The sequence below is a fragment of the Lipophrys pholis genome (genome assembly GCF_963383615.2).
Source record: "Lipophrys pholis genome assembly, chromosome: 11".
Classification (NCBI taxonomy): Eukaryota; Metazoa; Chordata; class Actinopteri; order Blenniiformes; family Blenniidae; genus Lipophrys; species Lipophrys pholis.
The window spans coordinates 4,797,718-4,822,295 of record NC_137631.1 but is presented as its reverse complement, the minus strand read 5'-3'; the positions used below and the strand labels follow the sequence as shown (position 1 = coordinate 4,822,295).

The window sequence follows — 24,578 nt, the reverse complement described above, 5'->3', positions numbered from 1 at the left end:
GGAAAATGTGACGGGGGAGGAGAGAGGAACTGGAGTTACCATTTTTTTTCCCCCTGCAAATTCCTCCCTTTTGTTGGCTCTCAGCAGGGTGTGTGTGTGTGTGTGTGTGTGTGTGTGTGTGTGTGTGTGTGTGTGTGTGTGTGTGTGTGTGTGTGTGTGTGTGTGTGTGTGTGTGTGTGTGTGTGTGTGTGTGTGTGTGTGTGTGTGTGTGTGTGTGTGTGTGTGTGTGTGTGTGTGTCTGGTGTATGCCTGTTTGTAGACAGATTGGGGAACCTTGGCTGTCCTGGAATGAAATGTGCTGGAAGGGAAAGGTTACTGAAAGGTTGTCCCACTTTGTTTTCTTGAGTTGAGGTGAAATCACAGCCCTTCCCTGTCCCGATCCAGACTTTATTGAACAAGTCAAATAGAAGGAAAAACGAACACTTTTAGCAATTCAAGTTACGTCTGACCTGCTGTTCTTCTCGCTGAATCCTGACGATACACAGCCCACGTCTCCTCCTTCTTTCCCTGAATGCATCGCCAGCCGGCAGAAGGCCGTCGTACTCGAGACATTTAACCCTCCCTGCCGCTTGTTGCTCTCCACTGTTCACACACGAGCCTCATGAGAGGGAGACCGAGGCTCTGGAAAGGAAAAATGAAAGAAAGAAAAGGCCGAGGGGGGAGGGAGGGAGGGAGGGAGGGAGGGAGGGACGTGGTCTGTGTTTCTGCTGACTCAGAGGAAAGTGGAGAGAAATGAAGGTTTTATGGCCAAAGGACAGAGGGAGTCGATCACAGGGCTGAAAGAGATGCAGTACAAGAGGATGCGTGCGGTTTGGTTCGTGTCGATGGGAGCTGGAGGAAGAAGGGGGTTTGGCTAATGGGCTTGCTTCGTTTGGACAGAGGCGGGCTGTTTTGGGTCGCAGGAGGGATGGATGACATCAGTGCAGATCCACATTAGCAATGCAGGAAGAAGCCCGCTCACAATGAGACGCTGACGTCACGCGGTCGTGGCCGACACAGAAAGCTGGCACTTACAGGGAAAACAAGCAGAACTCGGGGCCTATTTGTACCCCCATTATTATCTTTTTTAAAGAAATTCTTTAGCTCCCACTGCCGGGGGCTGAACTTCCTCTCCATCTTGTGTTGTTTGTTGGTGCTTACTCTGCGGGTCCGCGGCACGCTGCCCGAATGCAGGCCCACTGTGTGTCCGTTTGTGTGTTGGAACAACTGCTCAGTCAGGGCTGTGGCGTTGTGCAGGGCGGATCACTGTGTAACGACCAATCACACTGCAGTGATTCATGTGTAATTGATATAAGAGAAGCTCCCGGTGTTGTGGAAGTCAGAAGCAGCTCTGTGGAGGCCGCACGCAGCGGACGTGCGTATAACCTCAGCCCTTTTTTCTGTCCTGGGCAGGAAATGAGCCGGAGCGTGAGCGTTTCCCACCGAGCCGTCCACTCACGACGGCGCGTTTGAAATCGAGCAGGGCGAACGGTGACAGTGGAGGAGGAATGCACCGGCGCATCCCTACGTGAAAGAGTTCCTTTCACGTCTCCTCCACCACCGTCAGATTCGCGCTCCCGTGTCGGAAATGAGGACATAATCTAGTTTCAGAATGGATGGGGAGGTTTCTCTTATTGGTCCTGATAATCAAGTCGTCTCCGACTCTAACACGACTCTGACAGAATAAGAGACACGCCTAATCTCAGCCGTTAATCCATCAGCAGGAGTAGAGACACTTATATTTACCGTTTGAACTATTGACAAGTATTGATACATAATTACCTTTTCAAAGCATTATGAATGCTTTTCGTTATTGTTGTTAATGTTATTTTAGGTACAGCGATTTAATCATTAGCAGTGACTCGGATCATGATTCAACTTGAGTCAGAATTTAAATATGTTCTACATCAAGGGCGTCGAATATAAAATATAAAACCGGCCAGTCAGAGGCTCCAATCCAGCCCAGCGAACCACCAAGCAAAAAAAACCTTTCATTTAAAGGTCATGATGGCACTATTTACCGCTCTCGCCCACCCGGGAGGAACTTGGGCCGAATGTGGCCCCTGAACTGGAATGTGTTTAACAAAACTGTCGTTCAGAACCGGGAGTCTTATCATCCAATCGTGATTGATTGATTGATTATTGAGCTTCAGTGGGGATGAATGTCGCTGTCAGCTGCTCAGAACATGTCACTGTCACTGTGTGTCATCAGCATGTCGGTTAAAACTAGTGACAAGACCGTTTGAACAAATCCTTTCAGTTTGGAAATATACACATTTGTCTTTACGAGTTAAAAAGTCATTAAGTACAAATATTTGACCAATCCACTTGAGTACAGTAACAAAGTACAAATGGCTCATTGAATACGGGTGGATCAAACGTGAAAGTGTTAAAAGCACGATTAAACACATTTGTCTTGTATAACGAGAAAAACTATGTAAACCTTTTGAAGTTTTCTGAATATATCAGTCATGTGATGTCATCTGACGACCATCCAAGTACATGATTGAGCTTATGCCACACAATGTGATGTTTTTATTTAACACAGCCAATAATCCATAAAATAACCTTTGGATTAATGATGACTCAGGAAAAAGCTCATTCAGAAGTAGAACCGGTGTCGAAACAGTTTTAGGGTTTTTAAACAAACCTTGCTGTTCTTGAGAAGTATTAACCTGGCAAAAGAAAAGACTAGTTGATTTGTGTTCGACATTAAGGTTTTAGAAGTTCATCACACATGTTATTTGTGAAAAAAACATACAAACACTTATGTAGTTGACATCTTTGTGCTTTGGAATTTATACTTCTGAATATCTACGCTTTCTGTTCTTGGTCTTCATTTTATTCAGACGTGACTTTGCGAGGTTTGTTTTTGTTTTCTTTCATTTCTCTGGAACAGGTTGTTGTCCTTTTCCCCCTCCTGATTTACTGAGTTTACCAGGCGTAATGTCCGTATCATCTTTTCTCCAAAAAAAAACCCCTTCACTGCATGCTTGAAGTATTTTTGATTCCCCACAACAGCAGTGGATAAAGTTGATTGATGAAACCAGGGTTGAAGTCCTGTGGTAGAAAAAGGCAGCGCTGCGTGTGGTGTCAAAAAAAATGTATAAAAAATGCACTGCATACCAGCCTGAGAAGATCATCCACATAGTAAGGTGGTGGACGGAGCGTTGTGGTTTTCTGCCTCGGAGCCTGGACTCGAAATCAATTCCCAACATATCCGACAGGCCTGAATCTGTGCTGCTCTGATCAGAAGTTGCTGGAAGAGCCTGGTTTGTTGTTTGAGCCGGTACTAAGTCCGGGGTTCACACCCTTTATCCAGCAGCTCTGCGGATGCTTAATAACTGTTCGACCGAGACATAAATATTAGAGGAGTTTATCCGATGTCAAGCTCAGCAACGTTGTGGAGCGGATCACATCACTGATCTGTCCGACAGCGAAATGATGAGCTCGACGTGAAAAATACTCCTTCAAGTGACGGTCTCCTCTCAGTAAGTACTTGCATAGTTGGGAATGATGACAATAACATATGAGCTCGTAAATCACCGAGCTGGGTGCCGGCTTTGCTTGCTCATTGTAAATGTGAACACAGATGCTTTAGTGTTTGGTGGGATGATCTATCCTCGGGTTTTCCCGTGAGGGCTTCCAGATCTGCATCGGCTGCAGGTTTCTCCACTTTCCTCTACGTAGCAAACCATGACCATTGACTTGTAAAGTGTCCTGTGCTCAAAGCTTTTCTGAAAACGCGGAAAAAAAAACTGCGTTTTCACTTGAAACTTTGTGTAAACGAGCCCTGACTTGCTGACGTACTGGACTCCGGGCACCCTGCGGAGCATGCGGGACAGCGTGCGCGCACGCGAAAGTACTTTATTTGAGTCCCAGCAGAGACGCGTGACAGTGAGGTTGTCTCCCAGGTTGGAAAACATGAAGATGATGTGGTGGTAGTAAAGGATGAAAGTGACGTGACGACATCTCCTGGGCTGAGCTGTTAGGCAATAACCAGCTAAGAATAGAGCATTGAGCCATCAGTCGCTTAATAAAACTAAGATGTGTCCTTTCTGTGCTGTGATAAAACCCACCATGTTGTGGAAAACCAGTGAAATTAAAAATACGTCAATCAAGTAATGACATCTCTGATTAGTAACTATAATGTCTTTATGACTAGAAGCATGTTACAGACAACTGTAATCTGATTACAGTAGAGGACTACTTCATAACATCACTGCTGTGTTGAAATGGGGCTCGGTGGCACTGAGAGGAAGGATTTTTCCGGCTGAATGTGGATACAAACACTTTTTTCCCCCCAGATTGTGTTACATTTACCCATGATTGCACAATAATAATGAATCTAAAGATGATCACAGTGTAATCACTCCTGGGGGTTCATCTTGTGTCAGGGTAGGTTACTTTGTCCCCTGGATTCTACCCAAACTCACTCACGAGTCATTCAGGACTTCTGGCAGGAATTCCCCTTCGTCTGTTGTATGACACACACGAGCACAAACCCTTCGTGTCAAGCCCCCACAGTGTTGGTGGGGGGGGGGGGGGGGGGGGGGGGGGGGGGTTCAGGGATTTGCCGCTGACTCACATCTACCTAAAGACACACATACACTACCTCAGAGCTCGTACGGAGGTTGGCCTCCTGCTACCTTTGTCCATTCAGACGCCTGAAAACATCCTTCAGACAGCCGGCAGTGAATCAGTGCAGAAGCAGAGGAAGGTGGAGTGACTCCAGCGTGTCCATGAGGGGACATTCACTTTGACCCAGAAAGCCAGTGGATGTGTGACAATGGACAGAATAAGTGAAGCAGATTTTCAAAATGCTGTTCAGGGTGTCGGTGCTTAGCAATCACACTGCTCTTTATTTTGTTATGTATTATCCATGTGTTGTTGCTCCGGTGTGTACCCTCTACTCTCGCCTTCATATACCTGTTGTCCTGTTGTACTTGCAGGTGTGTTGTAATTGTTGTAGATCCTTTGTGGCCCAGTTGGTGCTGTAACATCTCAGAGGCCCGCGGCTCCTGTCATGGCTTCGCTGTGGCTTTGTTCTACTGTACATGTTGTGAGTCTGTTTTACCTGTTGTAGCTTTCTTGTTCCTGTTGTAGCTGTGATTGGCCCGTAGCTTTTTTTTTTGTAAAGGTTGTAGTTCTAATGTACCTGTCGTATCGGTTCTTCATTAGTAGTAGCTCTCTTGTACTTCATCCTACTATAGCTGTGTCGTACCAGTTGTAGCTCGAAGGTATCTTTAGTACGTGTTCACCTAACCCTAACCCTAACCCAAACCCAAGTACAACACAGTCATTTCAACACTCAACAATTCCACATGATCAAGCAGAGGAGTCGGTGGAAAGAAAAAAACTACATTTTTACAGGAAGAGACCTGCAGGACCAGAGTCAGAGGTGGAGACGTTCTGCTGTTGCAGTTGGGGTTAGGGGATAGAATGAGGAAACGTGAAAAGACAAAGACAGAGAGCAACAAGCAACAAACAGATTGTCCTGAATCCAGTGTTGTAGCTCTGATGTACCTGTTGTAGCTCAGTTGGGCAGATGGACACGATAAAAACCCCTCATTCTTACGTGTGCGTGCTCTGTTGCCTGCCGGCCTGCCCATCTGTCGGTGTAACGAGCCGTACAGCCACACATTGGAAATGCAGAGCATGAATAAAGCTTGTTGGTTGTTTTAGCGAAGGTACAAGACAAGACACAAACTTTACTGTCTCGGGTAAAATTCACCTGTCTGTGTGAAATCGTCTTTCTTCGTGATTGGTTTGTTTGAGAAGAGGCGTTCTTCAATGATTAACTCGCACTCACACAAAACTGACTGTGACCGGATGGTACTAAATACTGTGTGTGTGCATGTGCGTGAGCATACAGCACACTCCCTGAACACTTCCAAGATTGAAATGAGTACAAATCTCACTGCAACCTGAATTTAAAAGCTGGCATCCCTTACAGCTTCGTTGTACCTGCCGTAGCTCTGCTTTACCTTTTGTACCTGTGGTAGATCAGCTGGTCCTGTTGGTTTCAGCTGTACCTCCTGTACCCGCCTCCGTTTTATCTGTTTTAGCTCGGTTGTACTAGCTGTGGATATTGTAGCCCTGTTGTAGCTTTGTTGTACCTCTCCTAACCTCGTTGTACCTGTTGTCGCTCAGTTGTACAGGTTCTAACTGTGGTAGCTGCATTTTATAGCCAATAACATTAATTAGAGTCACAATTTTGGAATTCAACATGAAACGGGTCAGCTCTATATAGTTATATTACTATGCGCTTTGAAGGATTTGAGTACATTTGTCTCAAACAATTCAATGAGAATGGACAGGGGTGTCAGTAAACAATTACATAAAAACAAACGGCTGGTGGAGCAGCTCAAGGTCCAAGGATGGATGTTCTTTCTTTCTCCCAATGGCCAAAATCCTAAGGGACTAAACCCCTTGGGAACAGTGGTGCCCCATCATCTTGCACCATTCACAATTGCAGTCTAAATATTTGTGTAACTTGGTGAGACTGCCCATGTAAAGTTCTGGGGTTGCATGGTGCTGTAGTGTTTATCATTACCTCATAGCAAGAATGTCCCAGATTGGAGTCCTTAGATCAGTTTGGCCTTTGGGCCTTTCTCCCCCTTCTTGTTTTTTTCCTCTGAAGGTTCAATCTGGCTAATTGCTGACCAAATTGCCCACTCGAGTGAATATGTGTGTGTGTGTGTGTGTGTCTGTGTGTGTGTGTGGTTGTCTGTGTCTTTGTGTTTGACCTGTGATGGACTGGTGAACTGTCCACAGGGTGTAACCTTCCACCATGTTCAGCTGGGATCATTTCCAACGCCCATAGGTTGGATGGACGGATATTAAATATAGATTTAAGGTCCTCTGAACGCTGAAGTGTTGAAAATGTGCTCCATAAGTAAAGTACCATTACCATGTGTTGGTAACATTATGATGTAAGCCCAAGTGAACTCAAAACTGCAAATTAAAGCCTTCCGTTCTGGTCCAAAACAAACATTGTTGCTGATAAAAAAAAAAAAAAAAAACTGACAGAATGTACCAGAGAAATCACAGCTTTGGAAAAATATATCAGCTTTTATTGAAGAGCTTGGATTTTTTTTTCAAAAATATAGAGCATTTTTGAATTTGAGGTTGTAAATCATAAATGGATTTAATGTTGTTAGTGTGAATTTCGATATGTGATATCTCAGAACGAGAGTCAGAGTATGGCTGGATGTTTTGACCCTGCTTTCCACAGCAAAGCACTGATATTGGACAAACAAGCAGCTATGAATCACTGTTTGCTTTCTGCCGCTGGATCACTGAGTCCACAATGCAATCTGTGCTGCAGCTTTCTCAACCGATGTACGTGAGTGACCAGAATGTTACACTTGAGATTGGTGCTCCAAGAGTTGTGAAAGCGTTTAACAATAGAAACCTTCAGTGTGTTGTTTGTTTGGGAATATTTCACCTGTTGTTAAAAGCGGAGAGCAGTAGGGTGGGTTTTTTGGTTGATGGATGCTCAGATTTAAAGACGATGGCCGCGTTTGTCCACATGAAGGTGTTGTGAACAGAGAGACGACGTCCCTGCGTGCCGCGATCCGACGACGTGTCAGGGCTATTTATTTAAGTGAATGTCGGTCAAGCTGTTAAATACGAGCCGCTCTCTGGATCCTCGCTTGTGAATAGTTCATGCTGATATCTAAAAGTGTTGTTACTCCGCTTTTCTTAACTTTCAGGCGCCGTTTACGTGACGTTTCAAGTTTGGCGTTTACACAGCGACGTTTTGAAAATGGTGTCCATTTACACAGAAATGGCAGAAAACGATGTAGTTTACATGTTGATCTATTGGTTGTTTTTGTAACGAAGCCACACACACACACACACACACACACACACACACACACACACACACACACACACACACACACACACACACAGAGAACAATACGACATAAACATTAACAATAGCGAGTACACGGACATCCGAATGGACAGACGACCCAGTTGGATTGTTATTATGGAGACCGACAACTATCAAACGACCAAGACTGGGAGTCATGACACTCTGGAGGCCGCCGTCATTGTTGTTGTCCATCTACTCACACGTTTAAAAAAAAAAAAAAACGTTTCTACGACCGTGATGCGCATGTGCAGCAGCAGCGATTCTGAAAAGTTGCATTTACTGTTTCTATAGAGATGGACTTAGAGTGTTTTCAAAATGCTTTCAGTGACTTTGAGCATCATTGTAATTTAAACAGACACCCAAAATGCTATGGAGGTTTTTCATTTTCGCTTGAAAACATTGTGTAAACGGGACCTCAGTTAATGAATGGGATCTATTTTGATTATTGTCTCGCCAAAGGTTAAGTAGCCAAGAAAACGAACCGTCAATGAAAATTCTTTTGGCGACTACACCTCCGGAAACCTTACCTTTCATATCCACGGATTGCCACATGTACCAAGCAATCTCTGCTTGCATCAGTTAGTATAACTGTTTAACAATCAGCTTTGTAGGTTATCTTGAACTAAAAGACAAACAGTGGTGGCCTGGAGGTTAGAGAAGCGGACTTGTGATTGGGAGTTTGCAGGTTCAAATCCCACAGCTGATGTGGGCCCCAGTAAGACACTTGACCCCCATCAGCATGTGGAGTTTCTCCAAAGGGGATTGATAAAGTCTGATTAGTTTATTATCGAGTGGGATGGTGTGTATTTTCAGCCTCGATTTCGGACCGCCGCGCACAATAAGGAGCTGCTTTGAACCAGTCAGCTATCTATTAGGAGTGGCCTGGCAATTATTCAAAGGGTTCTAACCATGGCAGTCTGTCAACAGGTTGAGCAACCTCAGTGCCACGCCTTCGTGAGTCTACCCTGCGCTCCGGGCTACACAATCCCTGCTGTTGTTCAGGCTGTTAGTCACAGCCTGAGGGCAGGAATTCCTCAGCTGGGATCATCTCTCACCAAAGCAGTAGATTTAACCACAACTTAGCAGCTGGGAATGTTTAGAAAGCACCGTTCTTGTTGTGTTTTGTGCTCCCGGAGGGTTTGAATAACTTTGCTTTCTTCACACTGTGTGGCACGAGTGTAATTTAAGTTTTCTGGACAAAATCCAAAGTTTCCAGCTTCTCACTGGACTGACCTTGAGGACATGTCAGGTTGGCGTGGTTCCTCCAAATGCCCTGAAAAAAATTACAATCGTCTGCAAGTGTTCTTTTGATCGGTGCGTGGTGTTACGAAGCATACCTGATAAATAAACCTGATGTTAAATATTTGTATGTAGGTCGCTGAGCGCGCCAAGTCTCTGCTGAAACCAGAGAGCAAACAACGTTATGAGGTTGCAAAGGGTGGATGAGTAATATATGGGGCTGTCTCTTTGTGATCTTCAAACATGTTGTAAACATCATGCCTTGCTGCACGCCCAGTCCAGCTCCAGCTCACGCCTCAACACCAGCTCCGGCTCCGTGATCCGCTGGGCGGAGGACTCTTTCTGCTGGTGCACAAATCAGCCGCGCACTCACAACTATTTCTCAGGAACAGTCTGACATGCCAAGACAGGAAAGAAGGAAAGTGGGGGAGGGGTGGACAGGCTGAAAAAGGAGAGGTAGAAAAAGGAAATAGAGAGCGAAGTGCAAAGAGACGAGTGCTTAGAGGGAAAATAAACAACTGAACAAAGAAAGAAGAATAACTTTGATCTGCTGCTTTGGGATGCAGTCTGAGGAGTTAGATTGTGTGTGTGTGTGTGTGTGTGTGTGTGTGTGTGTGTGTGTGTGTGTGTGTGTGTGTGTGTGTGTGCGTGGTGACGCCTCAGGAATGTGAGGTTATCCTAGAGTTGTGTGTTTGTATGTGGAGGCTGTGGAATGCTGTCGTGAATGTGAGGGAGGATGCAGGTCCTGGCCCGTCTCATCAATAACAGGGGAATGGAGACACAGAAACACACACGATAATCCGAGGATTCAGAGCTTCCCGTTCACTCCCGTCACATGAAGAAGCAGAGCAACCGCAGTACTGAAATGCACCTTTCTGAGTTTTCCATGTGCATCGTAGACTTCACGCCGTTTCGTGTCGCTTACAGCCGGCTGTCATTTCTCAACCTCGACCTTGCTTTTTGCTTGTCGAACTGCTCCGCACACTGCTTCTTAGTTTCTGTTTTTGTGCTGGTCTGCAAGCCGAAACCTCATAAAAGCAAGAGAAGTTGACACCCAGCGGCCATTACACCACTCATCAAGGATAAAAGGATGGGCACAGATCTGATACTGCGTGCACACACATGCAGATCCACTCAGAGAAATCTTTTTTAATGAATATATAATATGGAGCACGCACTCCAGATTGAGGCCCCGCGAGCGCAACTCTTTCAAATGAAAATGCGTCACTAAAAACGTAACTTTGGAAAATGGCTCCCAGGTACAATTTTTAAAAAGCGTTCCGACAATCTCCCTGCGGTAAAACATACATTTCTGAAAACACTGTTACTGTGCGTCCGCACCACGGTCGGAGTGAATAGTTCTTCTGCACACGTGCGAGTAGATGGACAATAACAACGTTTCCTCCAGAGTGTAACGACCCCCGGTCCATATTCTCCTGCGGCGTGGTAGTTTTAGAGTTGTCACCTGGAATAGCAATCCAACGTCGTCGCCCGTCCATACGAATGTCCGTGAACCCCCGTTGTTAATGTTCATGGAGTATAGTTCTTTGCGCGCACTCGTGTGTGTGTGTGTGTGTGTGTGTGTGTGTGTGTGTGTGTGTGTGTGTGTGTGTGTGTGTGTGTGTGTGTGTGTGTGTGTGTGTGTGTGTGTGTGTGTGTGTGTGCGTGTGTGTGTGTGTGTGGTTTCATTACAAAAACAACCAACAGCACCCACTAGTGGCCCAGCATGCTAACTACATTGTCTCCAGCGTTTCTGTCATTTCCGTGTTCACCGACATCGTTTAAACGTGTAAACATGAAGCTTTTATGAAACGAAAACTCAAAAACGATGCGTTTTCACTTGAAGCTTTGTCGTGTGAACGGGGCCTGAAATACTGCGAGGAGTACACGCTAATAGATCTACAACATCTGAAAAGGCTTGTGTTTGAGGTCCACGTCCATTTTTAACATCTTGGAAATCGTTGATATTGTGGTGAGAGGCATTTTTCTCAGCTGGCCCCCCATGACTTTTTACATGCAGCTTTCATTTTCTGACAGATCCTCACTCCCATATTCCATGTTTGAGGCATTTCTTTCTGGCTAAATTCAAATGTATTCAGATTGGCTCCATGGTATACCATTTCTATAGGGGCTTTTTACAACGCTCCATTCAGCTCAAACAAACACTATTACCCGAAGATTGTTCCCAGTTAAACATGGATGAATGCATGCAAAAAAAATTCATTTGGATACTCATGATTGACTAATGTCACGCATGTTGTTATTTAGTTGATTAACTGCAAAATGCATGTGAATTAAAGGAGCAATCTTATCTGTGTGAGCTTGCAGTTTTACATGCTTTATTCAGAATCTGTGTAAATCAGCTCCCTATTCTGATGTATAAAGCATTGCTCATGTTCTGTAGCTTACTTATGTGGAAGAAAACTGAAGAAGAAGAAATATGGTCAGCTGATGATTTCTTCCTGCATTTTTGGAAACTCTTTATCTTTTACTTGTATTCTTATCCCGTCACCCCTGACTGGTTTTGGCACGCATGCTTCCCATAGTAACCCCCAACCCCTGAACACACACACACACACACACACACACACACACACACACACACACACACACACACACACACACACACACACACACACACACACGGGCCCTCTAAGGGACCTGTCTCCTCTGAGCTCGCTAGACCAGCTGTTCACATTACTCTCTCTTCAGTGAACACCTCTCCCGTCTTTCTTCTCTTCAGCATCAGCACCTGGAGTGAAATATTAGGAATCCTTACTTTAGTGTAAAACCTTTTTATTTCAGTTTGTTTTTCCCTGGTTTTTCTTCTTGAATGTCTCAGCAATGAGTGATCATCATCAGTGGGCCTGTTTTGTTCCTCAATGAATAAAAGAATGTGTGAGGTGATGCGAGAACAGAAGGCTGGAGGACAGGGCAGCGCATTGTAGAAGAGCAGTGTGCACATACACCAGGCATGACTAACTAATGCATAAAACACGAGAGGGATACGAAGCGAAACCTGCAATCATCACATCTACTAACATCCACAGACTGACATAGGATCGGCAAAGACAGGAAAGGCCGTGACTAAGATCCTGTTTACACAACGTTTCAAGTTAAAGTGCATCCTTTTTGCATTTTCACTTGGAAACGGTGCGTAAATGGGGCCTAAATGAGAAGTGTCAGACATGTTGGGGCAACGCTGATACATCAAGACATTGGGAGTCAGACTATACAAACTCTGAGCAGCGGGAACTTGAGGGATGCAGAAGAAAGTCCCTCAGTTCCTGGAAGTTGTTGCAGTAGAAGCAGCACGGCCTGGCACAGCATGCAAACAGGAATCCAACAAACGTGGAAGGAAGCCGGGATGGCAGAGCCAGACCCCCCCCCCACGCACACACACATACACACACACACACAGGATAATCAATATATCATCGCACTAACTGATTGAACTGTCATCATTGTCTAAGTGCTGCTTCTTTAACTTCACTGAGTGTAAAGAGTTATTGACTTTTCTCTGCCTGCTCTCAGTTTGAGCGGTTTTATTATTTTTCCTGAATTATCGCCTACATTTATAAAGTGAAAAATGTTCATCACAACGGCTTAGGGCTGATGTCGTGATTTCATTTTGTTTTCCTCCAGTGATCTAACACAGAATAAAACCAGTCATTTTTTTTTCGGCATCACTGCGTCAGGATTGTTCGCTCAATGAGCAGCGTTTCACAGTTCAGCGTTCAAATGGAACTGACAGGACCAGCTCTCAGCAGTCCATGCCCGCTGTGACTGTCGGTGGTTGGTAATGGCGATAAAAGCAATCGGAACAGTTGGTCTGCTGCTCGTCACCGACAGCGGTTACATACACCTGAACACACCGTGCTTGAAGAGAACCAGAGGGAGTCTTGATACCCGCAGCAGAGCTCACGAACACTTTATTGTTTGCAAGGAAAGTCTGAGTTACACTAAAGGGTCTATTGGGATGACTGGCTGCAATCATCATCCAGTCGTGGAGCAGCTGTGGTTCGCTTGATGGAGCGAGTCGTCTTTTAATCCCCACTCCACCTTGTCCACGAGTCCTTGGACACTGAACTCATGTGACTTTCCTCAAGTGAAGCATGTAGACTGCTCAAGTGCTAAAATGTATAAGTGAAGACACAGCCATGTGTTTCATTTAAACTGTTCCTCACTCTTCAGCTTCTCATACCCTCTTCCCCTTCTTCAAATACGTAAAAACAAATAGCATGTTGGAACAATGAAAATAAATAAAAAATAATAATAAAAAAGGACAATAAGTATTTAGTATGTAAATGTCTGCTGAAAACAGTTATAACTGACGAATTTCAAGAGTGTTTCTCAGAACCTTCTATCGCAACACATGGACATTCTACTTCCTCCTGCTGAAGCAAGTTACCAACATTTGAATCTTCACAATCTTACACAAGGTCCCCAGATGTCATCAAAAAGACATTGTTTCCGTCAAATAATCTACAGAATCTTTTCCATTCTTATGTTTGAGGCCATTTCTTTAATCCACCTTCCAATCCTTGGCACATCAACATTTTTCCAATTAAGTGAAAAGATATATTTAGCCTGTAATATCAACATTCACCCATTCGCTCACACACAAAGCACGGGGAAAACACGCAAACTGACGCAAAGCAAAACAGAGTAGCCATGTGAATTAAAGATGTTTTCCAAATGAAGTAGAACACTTTGGAAGGTGTTCAAAGGCATTCCATTATTTGAAAGGGTTTCTTTGTGTTAAAGCCTTAAAATTCCTCTCTTTTGTGGTTCGTCTGTCGCTGATGGCTGTTGATGACAGCAGCCGGGTTGTTCTGTCAACAGTTGTTGTGGTAACCTGACATTGCCGCGTCCTGCCGTGGCTGGCCCTGGTCCAGTGAGGTAATGGGATTAAATCCCACCCTCTCAGACTGGATGAACAAAGTTCATTTTAAAGACTTTCTCACACTGATTAACAGACAAGGATGTTCAAGGCTTTTCGGCCAAATGATCTTCGAGGTTGGAACGGGATTTAACACTCGAGTGATTAACATAGCTATAACTTACAGTCTGAGGAGGTTAAAGTCTGTTAATTTAGAACAATAAAAACTTACAAGACTAATCACATTGTGTGACCATTAGCAAAATGATTTCTATCGTCACTGTGCCAGTGAGATCAGAGTTAAGTGTGATGCCTCTGATGGCCGTCTACTGTTGTATTTAGTCAGTGTTTGTTATGTCTCTCTATTTTGCTCCTCTATCTTGATGAGGATGAAAAACAAAACTGTAGGATGTACTGACACATTGTTAACCACAAGTAGGTGTGCAACATAAAAAAATGGCAGATTGCGCTGCTGATTGGTGGCAGAAAAATCAAGCTTGTATGCACTGTGAATGTGGAGAGAAAGTTACAGAATTCAAGGTGTGTGAATTGAGGAACGAGGAAATGAATTGGCCTGTTGGGATAATCTCAAGCCAACAATACTTAATCGTGTGGAAAGCAGTATATGGTGCCACGGCAGTTGTCCTCTGATGAGCGTGTGTAGTATTTATTACTTTCGGGTCAGAGCTTTATTGCCATCACCGAGTGAAGTCCCTTACCTTTGTCTTTTGTAGAGTGCACAAAGCCCAGCGCAGTGCATTTCAAAATGGAGACGATTATGTAATAGGAGCTGAAACACAACCCCGGCACCGAGGAAACGCTACTCAGGCTTCCGTTTTGCAGTTGATCGTCACAAGTCTGAATCTGACACTTTGTGTTGATGTCATTCTTTTTACTGTGAAGGATTTTCACATCCAGCTCGACACGATGGAGAAGAGATGAAATCGGGCAGTTTTCTGGCACACGAGCATGCCTGCTATTTGAGGCCCCGTTTACTGTACGCAACAATGTTTTCAAGTGAAAACGGCAAACTTTTTCTTATTAGCACCATGTATTGTCCTTCTTCATCTCTGATCATGTTTTGATCATATTTGATATGCACCTGGAACAAATTCATCGGGCCACGGGATCCAACTTATGAAGTATGCGAGGCAGTTGGTGCGCACCATCGTGCGGTTGTTTTGACACTACACTAGTACTGCACTAGACTGCGACTCCACCTAATAGACGTTCTTGGCAGCTGTTTTGTGTTGACAGCTACTCTGCTGCACTGCGCTTGGTCCCGAAACTCAACAGGGTCAACTTAGAACAGCAGGTGTGAAAACACCTTGGTTGACTCTAAACCTTCAGCAGTATTTAACAATTCCGCTTAAAACAGGCAAAAAAATTGTTTAAAGTCCCGAAAGAATCCACAAACAGAATATTTACTTGAGGGTAAAGAAATGATCCAACCAGTAAATCAGCAGGGCAGAAGTCTTCCGGTGATGCGGATGTTGTTCAGTCATTTACATACGGAATGTAATCACAAGTATCTGGCAAGAGCTGCTGAGGGGAAGGCAAGAAATGTCCCAGCGTTTAATGGATGCTGAGCCACTTTGTGTGCTGAGCAGAATGAGCAGTGAGGCTGTTCACTCAACTCAACTTTTTTGAAAACGGCTCCCAGGGTGGAACTTTTTGAAAACGCTCCGACTCTATCTCCCTGGAAAAAAGGGGAAACCGCCAGTTTTTGAAAACACTGCGTCTGTGTATCTGCACTACAGCTGCAGTCAATAGTTCTTCTTGCACACGTACGAGTCGATGTACAATAACAACAATAAAGAGTTTTCTGTAAAATCTTACTCAGAAGTGGAAGATTTGGAAAATGATTTTCTGTGATATCAGTTTTACTAAAGCAATTTTAAATGAGATTGAAAAGATCCAGATTTGTCACGAATGATAAACGATTCCTCCAAATCTTCTCACAGTGTAAATAATGAGATGAATGAGTGGGGTCAGGTTAAAAGTTCAGTTGTATTACCATTCTTTGTCAACTTTCAGCAGCAACGGTTTCCACAGAAATTTGAACCTCCATGTTGGCTGAAGATATCCGCTCCACTCTGGAAGCCCACATTGTTGTTATTGTCCATCTGCTCACGCATGAGCAGGAGATCAATTTAGTACGGCTGCGGTGCGCATGCACAGTGGCAGCGTCTCCGCCGTCCACACGGACATTGGAGCCCATGTTTTTTTCAAAAAAAATTGCGTTTCCCCCCATTTCCAGAGAGACAGAGTCTGAGTGTTTTTGAAAAGTTCCACCTTGGCAGCCGTTTTCAAAAAGTTGCAATTTCAGCGGCTCCAAGTCGCGGTCGTGTAAACCGCAATGAAAGGACCGTTTAGAGGACTGTTAAAAAAAATAAACCAAGATGGTCACAATATGGCCAGGTAAACAATAAAAGATATAGTAATGCTAAGATCTAATGATAAAATTAAATCTAGAATATGCTGTTTCCAGTCGGTCTCTCCACCCTTTCTTCCATCTCTACAAGAAAGATGCGTCTGAGTGGAAAGGCCTCATGTACTGAAGCATTCTGCGCCCAGCCAGGTCCATGTTATGTTGAACAATGCACAGCAGTCACAGCCATTGTGAGAACAGAGGTATGAGTATTTTATCCTTAAAGAAGCATCCACGGTGACTAACCCCTAAATCTCGGCCTGAATGTATGATTCACCCAGTGGAATTCGCACTGAGACACTTGAGGGCATGAGAAGGAATTTGGGCTGATTCAAAGACCTCGGGTTCATGTCACCGACTGAGTGACGGCGTGTCTCAGTCATTGTCGCGGCACTTCCTGTTTCTCTGCTGGACACTGGAATGGACTTTAGAGGGGGATTTCTGGGCAGCGTGTCGAAGTGGATGAGTGAAAACATCCAACTGAGTGTCCACCTCATAAAATGAAGTTTTACCTTCCTGTGTGTGTGTGTGTGGGGGGGGGGGATCTGGCCTCATTTCTCTCTGGTGGGTCAGTGAGAAAAACAGCAGAGAACAGACAGAGAAGTGTATTCATCATCCACTCAGCACTGCCACCACAGGCAGAGCTGCTGGTCTGTACACACACACACACACACACACACACACACACTGAAGAAACCCAGAGGGTACATGCAGTCCCTGTGAAAGAGTCCAGAGTGAGTGTGCTGCGTTGGCTTTCAGGCTAGATGGAGGGACGATGTGAAGAAGTACAAGGTGCTCCCGTGTGGATTTGAAAATCAAGTAGAAAATTTGCCGTATTTCAGCAGCGAATCGATCAGCTGAAATGTATTGACCACTGACAGGTGAGATAATTGACACGGATTATCTCGTTTTCATGGCTCCTGTTAGTGGGTGGGACATATAGACAGCAAGTGGACATTTAGGCTCCGTTTAGACGAGTGAAAACGCAAAACTTTCATTGTTGAAAATGGCTCCCAAGGTGGAACTTTTTGAAAAAAAAGCACGTCTTCTTAAAACGCTGCTACTGCGCATGCACACCAAGGCTGTAGTAAATAGTTCTCCTGCACATTTGCAAGTAGACGGACAATAAGAACAATGTTTGCCTCCGTCATGACTCCCAGTTCAGATTCTCCTGGGACTTGGTAGTTTTATAGCTGACAGTCACCCGGAATAGCAATCCAACTTTGTCATCGGTCCTTACGAAAGTCTGTGTACTCACCGTTGGTAATGTATATAGCGTATTGTTCTCTGCGTGAATGTGTGTGGTTTCATTCCAGAAGCAGCCAGCTCGGGGCTTGGCATGCCAACTACCTCGTTTTCAGCATTCGTGTCATTCCTGTGTAAACAGACATCATTTTCCAAACATTCCCTTATAAACACAAAACATTTCTGGAGCGTAAACACCACGCTGTCACTTGAAGTGTTGCCATGTTAACGGGAGCCATGGTTTCACCACCACAGGCTGACGTGTCCAAACAAGCTACTTCCCGCAGCAACGCCATAGACATAAAGTACTTATTACACAGATACTATATTGGTCAAGTGACAAGTGTATTGACGATGTACCAGCCCTTGAATCCTTCAGAAGCCATCACTGACAGGTGAGATCTACTGGCTCCTGGGGGCGAAGAAGTTTGCCTTCAAAGCAGGAGACCAGGTGGTTTCTAACGCTGATGGGAACAACCTGTCCCACGGCAGCAGAGAGGCCCAGAGGACAGCTCATTGTTTCAACCACACCAAAGACGTACGGCACCTGCGGCGGGAAATTCAAACCATCAGACTACAAGCCCTTACCACAGTCCTGTGACAGCGTCCCCTCTCTTTGGAATGGTCTGAACGCTTTGTTACCTTTATGGAACACACAAAAACATACCTATAAAGTGGGCTGCACCCCCCTGCTGGCGTTGTGCTCATGCTGGCGTCGTCTTACTAAACCGTCTCGATTGGAGACCCCAGGCATTATTGTTTGGCAGCGACACATCGTAATGAACATGGCTGCCCCCCACAAAGATATATTCTCAGCCCCTTCCTCTTTATTCTGCTGACGTATCGCGAGCTGTCGCACAACTCCAACCTCTTTGATGCTCTTTTACCACTTACTTGAACCTCGGCCCGACCAGCTGCATCGCCATGTGGTACGGCTGCATGCCTGCACCCTCCAGCGCTTGGTGAGAGAAGCTTGTCGGTGTCGTCCTCCCCTCCACCTCCCCTCCACCTCAGTTTTGACTTTGGATTTTGTCGTCAAAGTTGACGTTAGAAGCAGGCCAAAAACGAATAACTTTAAGACTTTCAGGTGTTTCAACAATGTCTGGAGGAGAGGTCTCAAACACATTTCAACTCAGGGGCCACATTCAACCCAATTTCATCTTGAGTGGAAATATTGTCATACAAACCTTTTACATTTAAACATTATCGTTCTTCTTTGTTGTGGCGCAGAGCGTACGTGATGAAATCTTGATATTTTCACAAAACCAAACAATTATTACTGAACATCACGACAATACCTAAAGCCAAATTTAGTGATGCAAAGTACAGCGAAACGTCCCTATAACTTCTCCTACAGCTGTTGCATTATTGGTGTTTTTACAAACTCACCCTGACGTTATGACTTTAAGGCTACTCTTTTACTACTCTTAAGAAAATTTGTTTTAAAAAAAGAAATCGATGCTTTCTTTGAAATTTCTACCAGTTGCTTTGTGGTTTGGCGGCCAGATTGGAACCAGATTGGAGCCTCCTGCGGGTCAGCTTTGGCCGGTTGGTTGGTTTTATGTTTGACACCCCTGGTCTAGAGCATCTCCAGTCCTGCTGCTCCTGTGAGGTGCTGACATTTCTGTACCTTATAGGTTATGGTAATGGTTTATTATGAATGGGTTAATTCTAGAATGAAAGATGTAACTTAACTTCTCAGTGCAGTTTTTAAAGGAGTAAAGCAGTAAAAAAAAACATGATTGACAAACATATTTTATAAAATGGATATTACACAGTAAAGTTCAACTATATCTCCTCTTTATAGAAAAATACAGGTTTTCATGAAAAGTGAAACAACTGAAAACAATATATTGTTAACCTCACAATGAACATCCTGCTTAGTGTTTGTGCTCTTTTGGTTTCCTGTTACCTCTTACACCTCAGCTGTGCTGGCCGTCTGAGGTGTTTGGGGACCACATATTAAGTGTAATTTAAAACTTTCCCGAAAAGTGCTGTTCAGCTGCCATTTCTTCTAACCATGCAACTTGAGCATTACTGTGGCACTGGTTACACAACGTTTTAAGTGAAAAATTCATCATTGTTGTGTTTTCTTTTCAGAAAACTTTTGCGTTTACGCTGCAATTTTTTTAAAAATGATGTCTGTTGACACGGACATGACAGAAACACTGAACACTCAGTGGCTCCAAGTGTAGTTGTGATCTATGTGAACCTCAAAACGCAACAAAAGTTTTCCATTTTGACATTAATTCTCATATTCACTTGTGAATGTTGAGATAAACGTCTACGTCCAGGTCCTGAGAAGGTCAAATTAAATGTGGATTTATATGGGTGTGTGTGTGTACCGATCTGGTGTGGTTCTTGAACAAATAAAGAAAGTAGAGAGGCCGGGGTCAGACTTGGACAACAAATATTGGTTTAGTTTCAAAGACTTCCACAGGAACAGACGGTGAGCGCGAGTCAGAAGGCTTCGGGGAATTGAGTGTTGAAATGGAAATGAAAGAATCATATGGAAAAAAATAGAACATTTGATCCATGAAATGATGGCTTATCTCCTGAATGTATCTACATTCTGTTCAACAAACGTTGGTTCGCTTTAACATCCATGTCGCACATCTACACTATTAGTTTTATGTTTGCTTGTCCTGAGATGACCCGGGTCTTTGGACCTCATCCTAGATCTGAGGAGGTTTTGGATGTAAACTACAAGTCTTTGAAAGTGAGAAATCTGGATTTTTTTATTTATTTTATTTTTTTTAACACCTATGCTGTTGGCCTGTGGAAACGTGTAAATTGATGGTGGTTGTAGGAGCAGAATGTACATTTACGTGTTAGGTCCTCCAGTGTATTGTCACGGGGGAAATGGCACAGGACTATATGGGATAAACTTTTCTTTGTTGAGCAGGTCTTCCACCTGGAAGGAGTAACACCGGCAGGCAGAGCGTCAGCTACATAATCCTGGTGTTGCTTTTCGGAGGCTGAAAGCTTTGGAATGTCCAGAAAGTTTGAGAAAAAGAAAAAAAAAAAACACTAGTGAACACTTTACATCCGGTTGGTGACTGAATGAGACTGGGAAAAGGTTTCAGTCATTTTATTGGCCGGTGAAGTTCGCTTTTAAATTGTTTATGTCTTGTTTCCAGGACACTGAATATATTGTGTCTGATGCGAGGTTTTTGTTCAACAGTTTTAAGAGGAGCTGGTTGTTATGATAGTACAACACATTTTGATATTTCCTGCCTGAATTTGCCTTTTTGCAGGATAATTTCAAGTTGAAGAAAAGTCACAGACCTGTTGTGGCAGCAGAGACCAATACGTTGTCGGATCAAATGTCAAGACCAGTTTTAAAATGTTTACTGCTTTAGTGTTTTTGACCTTGGTCTTTGGATAATTAAATAAGTCAATAAACCACAAACAAATCTGTGCAGGAGACAGTGGCTGTGTCCTTGTAACAGCAGAGCGTGTAATCTATGAATAGACGTCAGGAAAACACACCAGGAGCTATCTTCCGGCACACAGTGTCGCTTTCTGCGCCGTTCAATGACAACAACATCAAGGTTCCACACATTTGACAAACCGTTACTAACAGCGTGTTTTCATGAGCGTGAGCCACTTTATTCGTGTACATAAGGGTCACATATGTTTGTTTTTCTGTCTTTCGCAGAACATGTTGGCCAAGGCGTTGTATGACAACGTGGCCGAGTCTCCGGATGAGCTGTCCTTCCGCAAGGGAGACATCATGACCGTGCTGGAGCGAGACACTCAGGGACTGGACGGCTGGTGGCTCTGCTCACTCCATGGCCGCCAAGGGATCGTGCCCGGGAACCGTCTGAAGGTCCTGGTCGGCATGTATGACAGCAAGCAGCAGCAACAGGCCACAAACTCCACCACAGATTCAGGAGTTTCCTGCCCCACCTCCCAGGTGCAGCGTTCCCTCCCCCCTCAGAGCGCCTACGCCAAACCGATGTTAGGCCCGGCATCTGCTGCCATCACTACATCCTCCTCCGGTTTCGCCAACAAGCCCCTCCCCTCGGCTCAGTACACATCCATGCACCCAGCCTACTCCACGCCCAGCGCCGCACAGCCCAGCGCTGAGTCCATCTACATGATGCCCCCCTCCCACGGACCCAAAGCGACCCCTCAGAGTGTGTACCAGATTCCCTCGGGTCCCGGTGGCCCCCAGACACTGACCCCCGGCATGGCCCCAGCGCTCAGCCAGAGACAGTACCAGCTCCCTGGACAGGATATTTATCAGGTGCCCCCCTGTATGGGCCCAGGGCCGCTGCAGGGGGTCAGTCCAGCTGGGGGGACAGTGCTTAACCAGGATGTGTATCAGGTGCCCCCCTCCCTGGATAAGAGGAACTGGGAAAGCAGCAACATACCGCTTGGCAAGGTAAGAATGAATGAGAAAGAACAAAGTGACTGCTGTAATGACCCGTGTACATGGCGGCGTTTCCATTTTCGTTTCAGTAAAGTCTCGTGTTTGCACGGCAACATTTTGAAAACGATGTTTGTTTACATGGCCATGAGTTGTTGTTGTCCATCTACTGAGCACGTGCTGAAGAACTATTTACTACGGTCCTGGTGCACATGTGCAGTAGCAGCGTTTCTGCCGCCTACACAGACGGAGGCCGAGCGTTTATAGAAAGTGTTTTCTTCCCCCCGTTTCCATGGAGACAGAGTCGGAAAGTTTTCAAGCCTTTTTCAAAAAGTCGCATTTTCAGTGGCTCCGGGCGGCGCTGTCCTGTAAACGGACGCCCAAAACCAAATTATTGCTTATATTGGGCCTGATTGCGTAGAGAAGATGAACGTTACTGGATGTGTTAATGCTGTGACATTACATCAATGGAAGCATGAAGAAAAGGAGTAGATTCTGCATTTTAGCTTATAAATCAAACCTGTTCCCAGGATATGAAAAGGTGAATACATCAGTGGAGATTTCCACGTTAGTTGGAGATGTTTTTGTGTGAATCGCACACTTCCTGCAAATTACACAGCCTGTATCCGTGGGCGGTTTTGTGTACTCCAGCTTTCCTTGTGAAGTTCTCTGATCGTTGACTAACACATGGCAGATGTCACTGAGCTTTTCTGAAGTTCCGTTTTTCTAAATATATCATCTTTAAAAAAAAAAGCCCGTAGAGAAGGTTTTTTTTACACTCTCCATAAATGTTCATGTGGGCCTGTCAGGTCGGTCACTGGGACTTTCTGTCGACTTTTCGTTTAACGAACGACGACGTCAATGTTACTGCAGCTTCTCTGTTTGGACGAGCGACACGCCACCCGATGCCATGATTCTAGTTTAAGGGACGGTGTGTGTGTGTGTCTTGTGTCTGCCAAACATTTCAGCCAAAGCCCGATCAGGCCACAGACCACTCTTCCAGTTGACCCCATTTCCTCCAACAGGCCTGCAGGCATCCTCCATTCCAGATTTAATGGAACAGAAGCTGTCTCTCTGCCATGTGGTATCGCTCATCTTTATGGGATAATCTGCTGGGGCTGCAGCGTCTTGACTGCTGTCAGGATGAGGCGTAGCAGAGTGGTGAAGAAGTAGTTCTGGTTCCGTAACAGAAATGATTAGTAAGCTTGTATTTGTGATGGACAGGACAGTTTGAGCACTGAGCAGCTCCTACACGGAGGTTCTGCTTCACCTGCACTGACGGCGTCCATCTCACCTCCCTCCTTCCTCGTTGATGGTTTTCCATTCAGTTATTATGATTCCCACATTTTCATGATGACACATTTTAATATTGTGGCCCAAATTTACGTTTTCAAGTGAAAACGCAAAACTGCATAAAAAACAGAGATTTTAAAATACGTGGTTACTCAAACAAAAAAAGTGGTAGCAGCACTTGCAATGACGTTTTTTCCAAGTGTAAATCCTATTGTTTGTTTCTCTTTCTGGCGACCTCTCCCGGGTGTAGCCTGCCTTCCTCCGTAGTCACCTGGGATTGGCTCCAGCGCCCTGCGACCCTGAGCAAGTGGATAAATGGACAAATGTGTCTGATTCTTTGATATCGCAGCGGAGTTGGCTTTGATAGACGTGGCAGGACGACTTTGTGTATTTGTCTGAACCGCAGCAATCGATGTGCCAAGATACACAAAAGAAATATTGAAAAAGGTGCAAGACAAACAGGAGCCGACCAAACAAGAAACGGTGCGTGCGTGCGTGCGTGCGTGCGTGCGTGCGTGCGTGCGTGCGTGCGCGCACTGGAAACTCCCCCACCCCAGGCTATGGTACACTCAGCATATGTGTGTTCACTTCAGTGAGTCAGAGTGTGTGTGTGTGTGTGTGTGTGTGTGTGTGTGTGTGTGTGTGTGTGTGTGTGTGTGTGTGTGTGTGTGTGTGTGTGTGTGTGTGTGTGTGTGTGTGTGTGTGTGTGTGTGTGTGTGTGTGTGTGTGTGTGTGTGTGTGTGTGTGTGTGTTTTAGACAGAGATAGAGATGACGGTCCAGCTGCTCCCCTGCTCTTCGCTCCTCTGTGCTCGTCTGTTCGCCTCACTGCTTCATAATAAAGGGATTTGCAGGTGGTGAAACGTACCAGCCAGTGAAGGGCTGTACGGTCGGTTCAGTCGCTCAGCAATTGCTGTGTTGTGTGTTTTTGTGCCCTGATGTTGGTCTGAGGGGGAATCGTTTCTCTTCAGACTAGTCTTTGGAGGACAAGCTCTCCTCAACAGGATGATTAGATCTATCAGACACAGGACGGTCCGGTAAGCTTAATGTGACACAAACACTGTGACGCCCCACAATGCACCTCGGGGTTTCTTACGTTTTCCTGGGGAAATTACCTGAAGTGACAAAAGCACGATAAAGCCCAAGATAAAAAGTGAAAGTGAGCACACTCACTGTTGATCCAATGACGGTTTGGATGTATAAGAAATGGGCACGAACTTGTACAGGTACATCTCAAAAAATCTTTGGTAT

The 24,578-nt window shown here is 44.9% G+C and overlaps 1 protein-coding gene across 2 annotated transcripts in view; it reads left to right on the top strand.

The window, feature by feature from the left end:
• Nucleotides 1-24,578, top strand: part of bcar1 (BCAR1 scaffold protein, Cas family member) — a 76,500-nt gene that overhangs the window by 29,367 nt on the left and 22,555 nt on the right. For both annotated transcript variants that reach the window (XM_080475798.1, XM_080475797.1), the window contains exon 2: nt 21,323-22,051. In XM_080475798.1, coding sequence (XP_080331924.1) covers nt 21,323-22,051 — 729 coding nt within the window. The remainder of the gene's footprint in view (nt 1-21,322; nt 22,052-24,578) is intronic.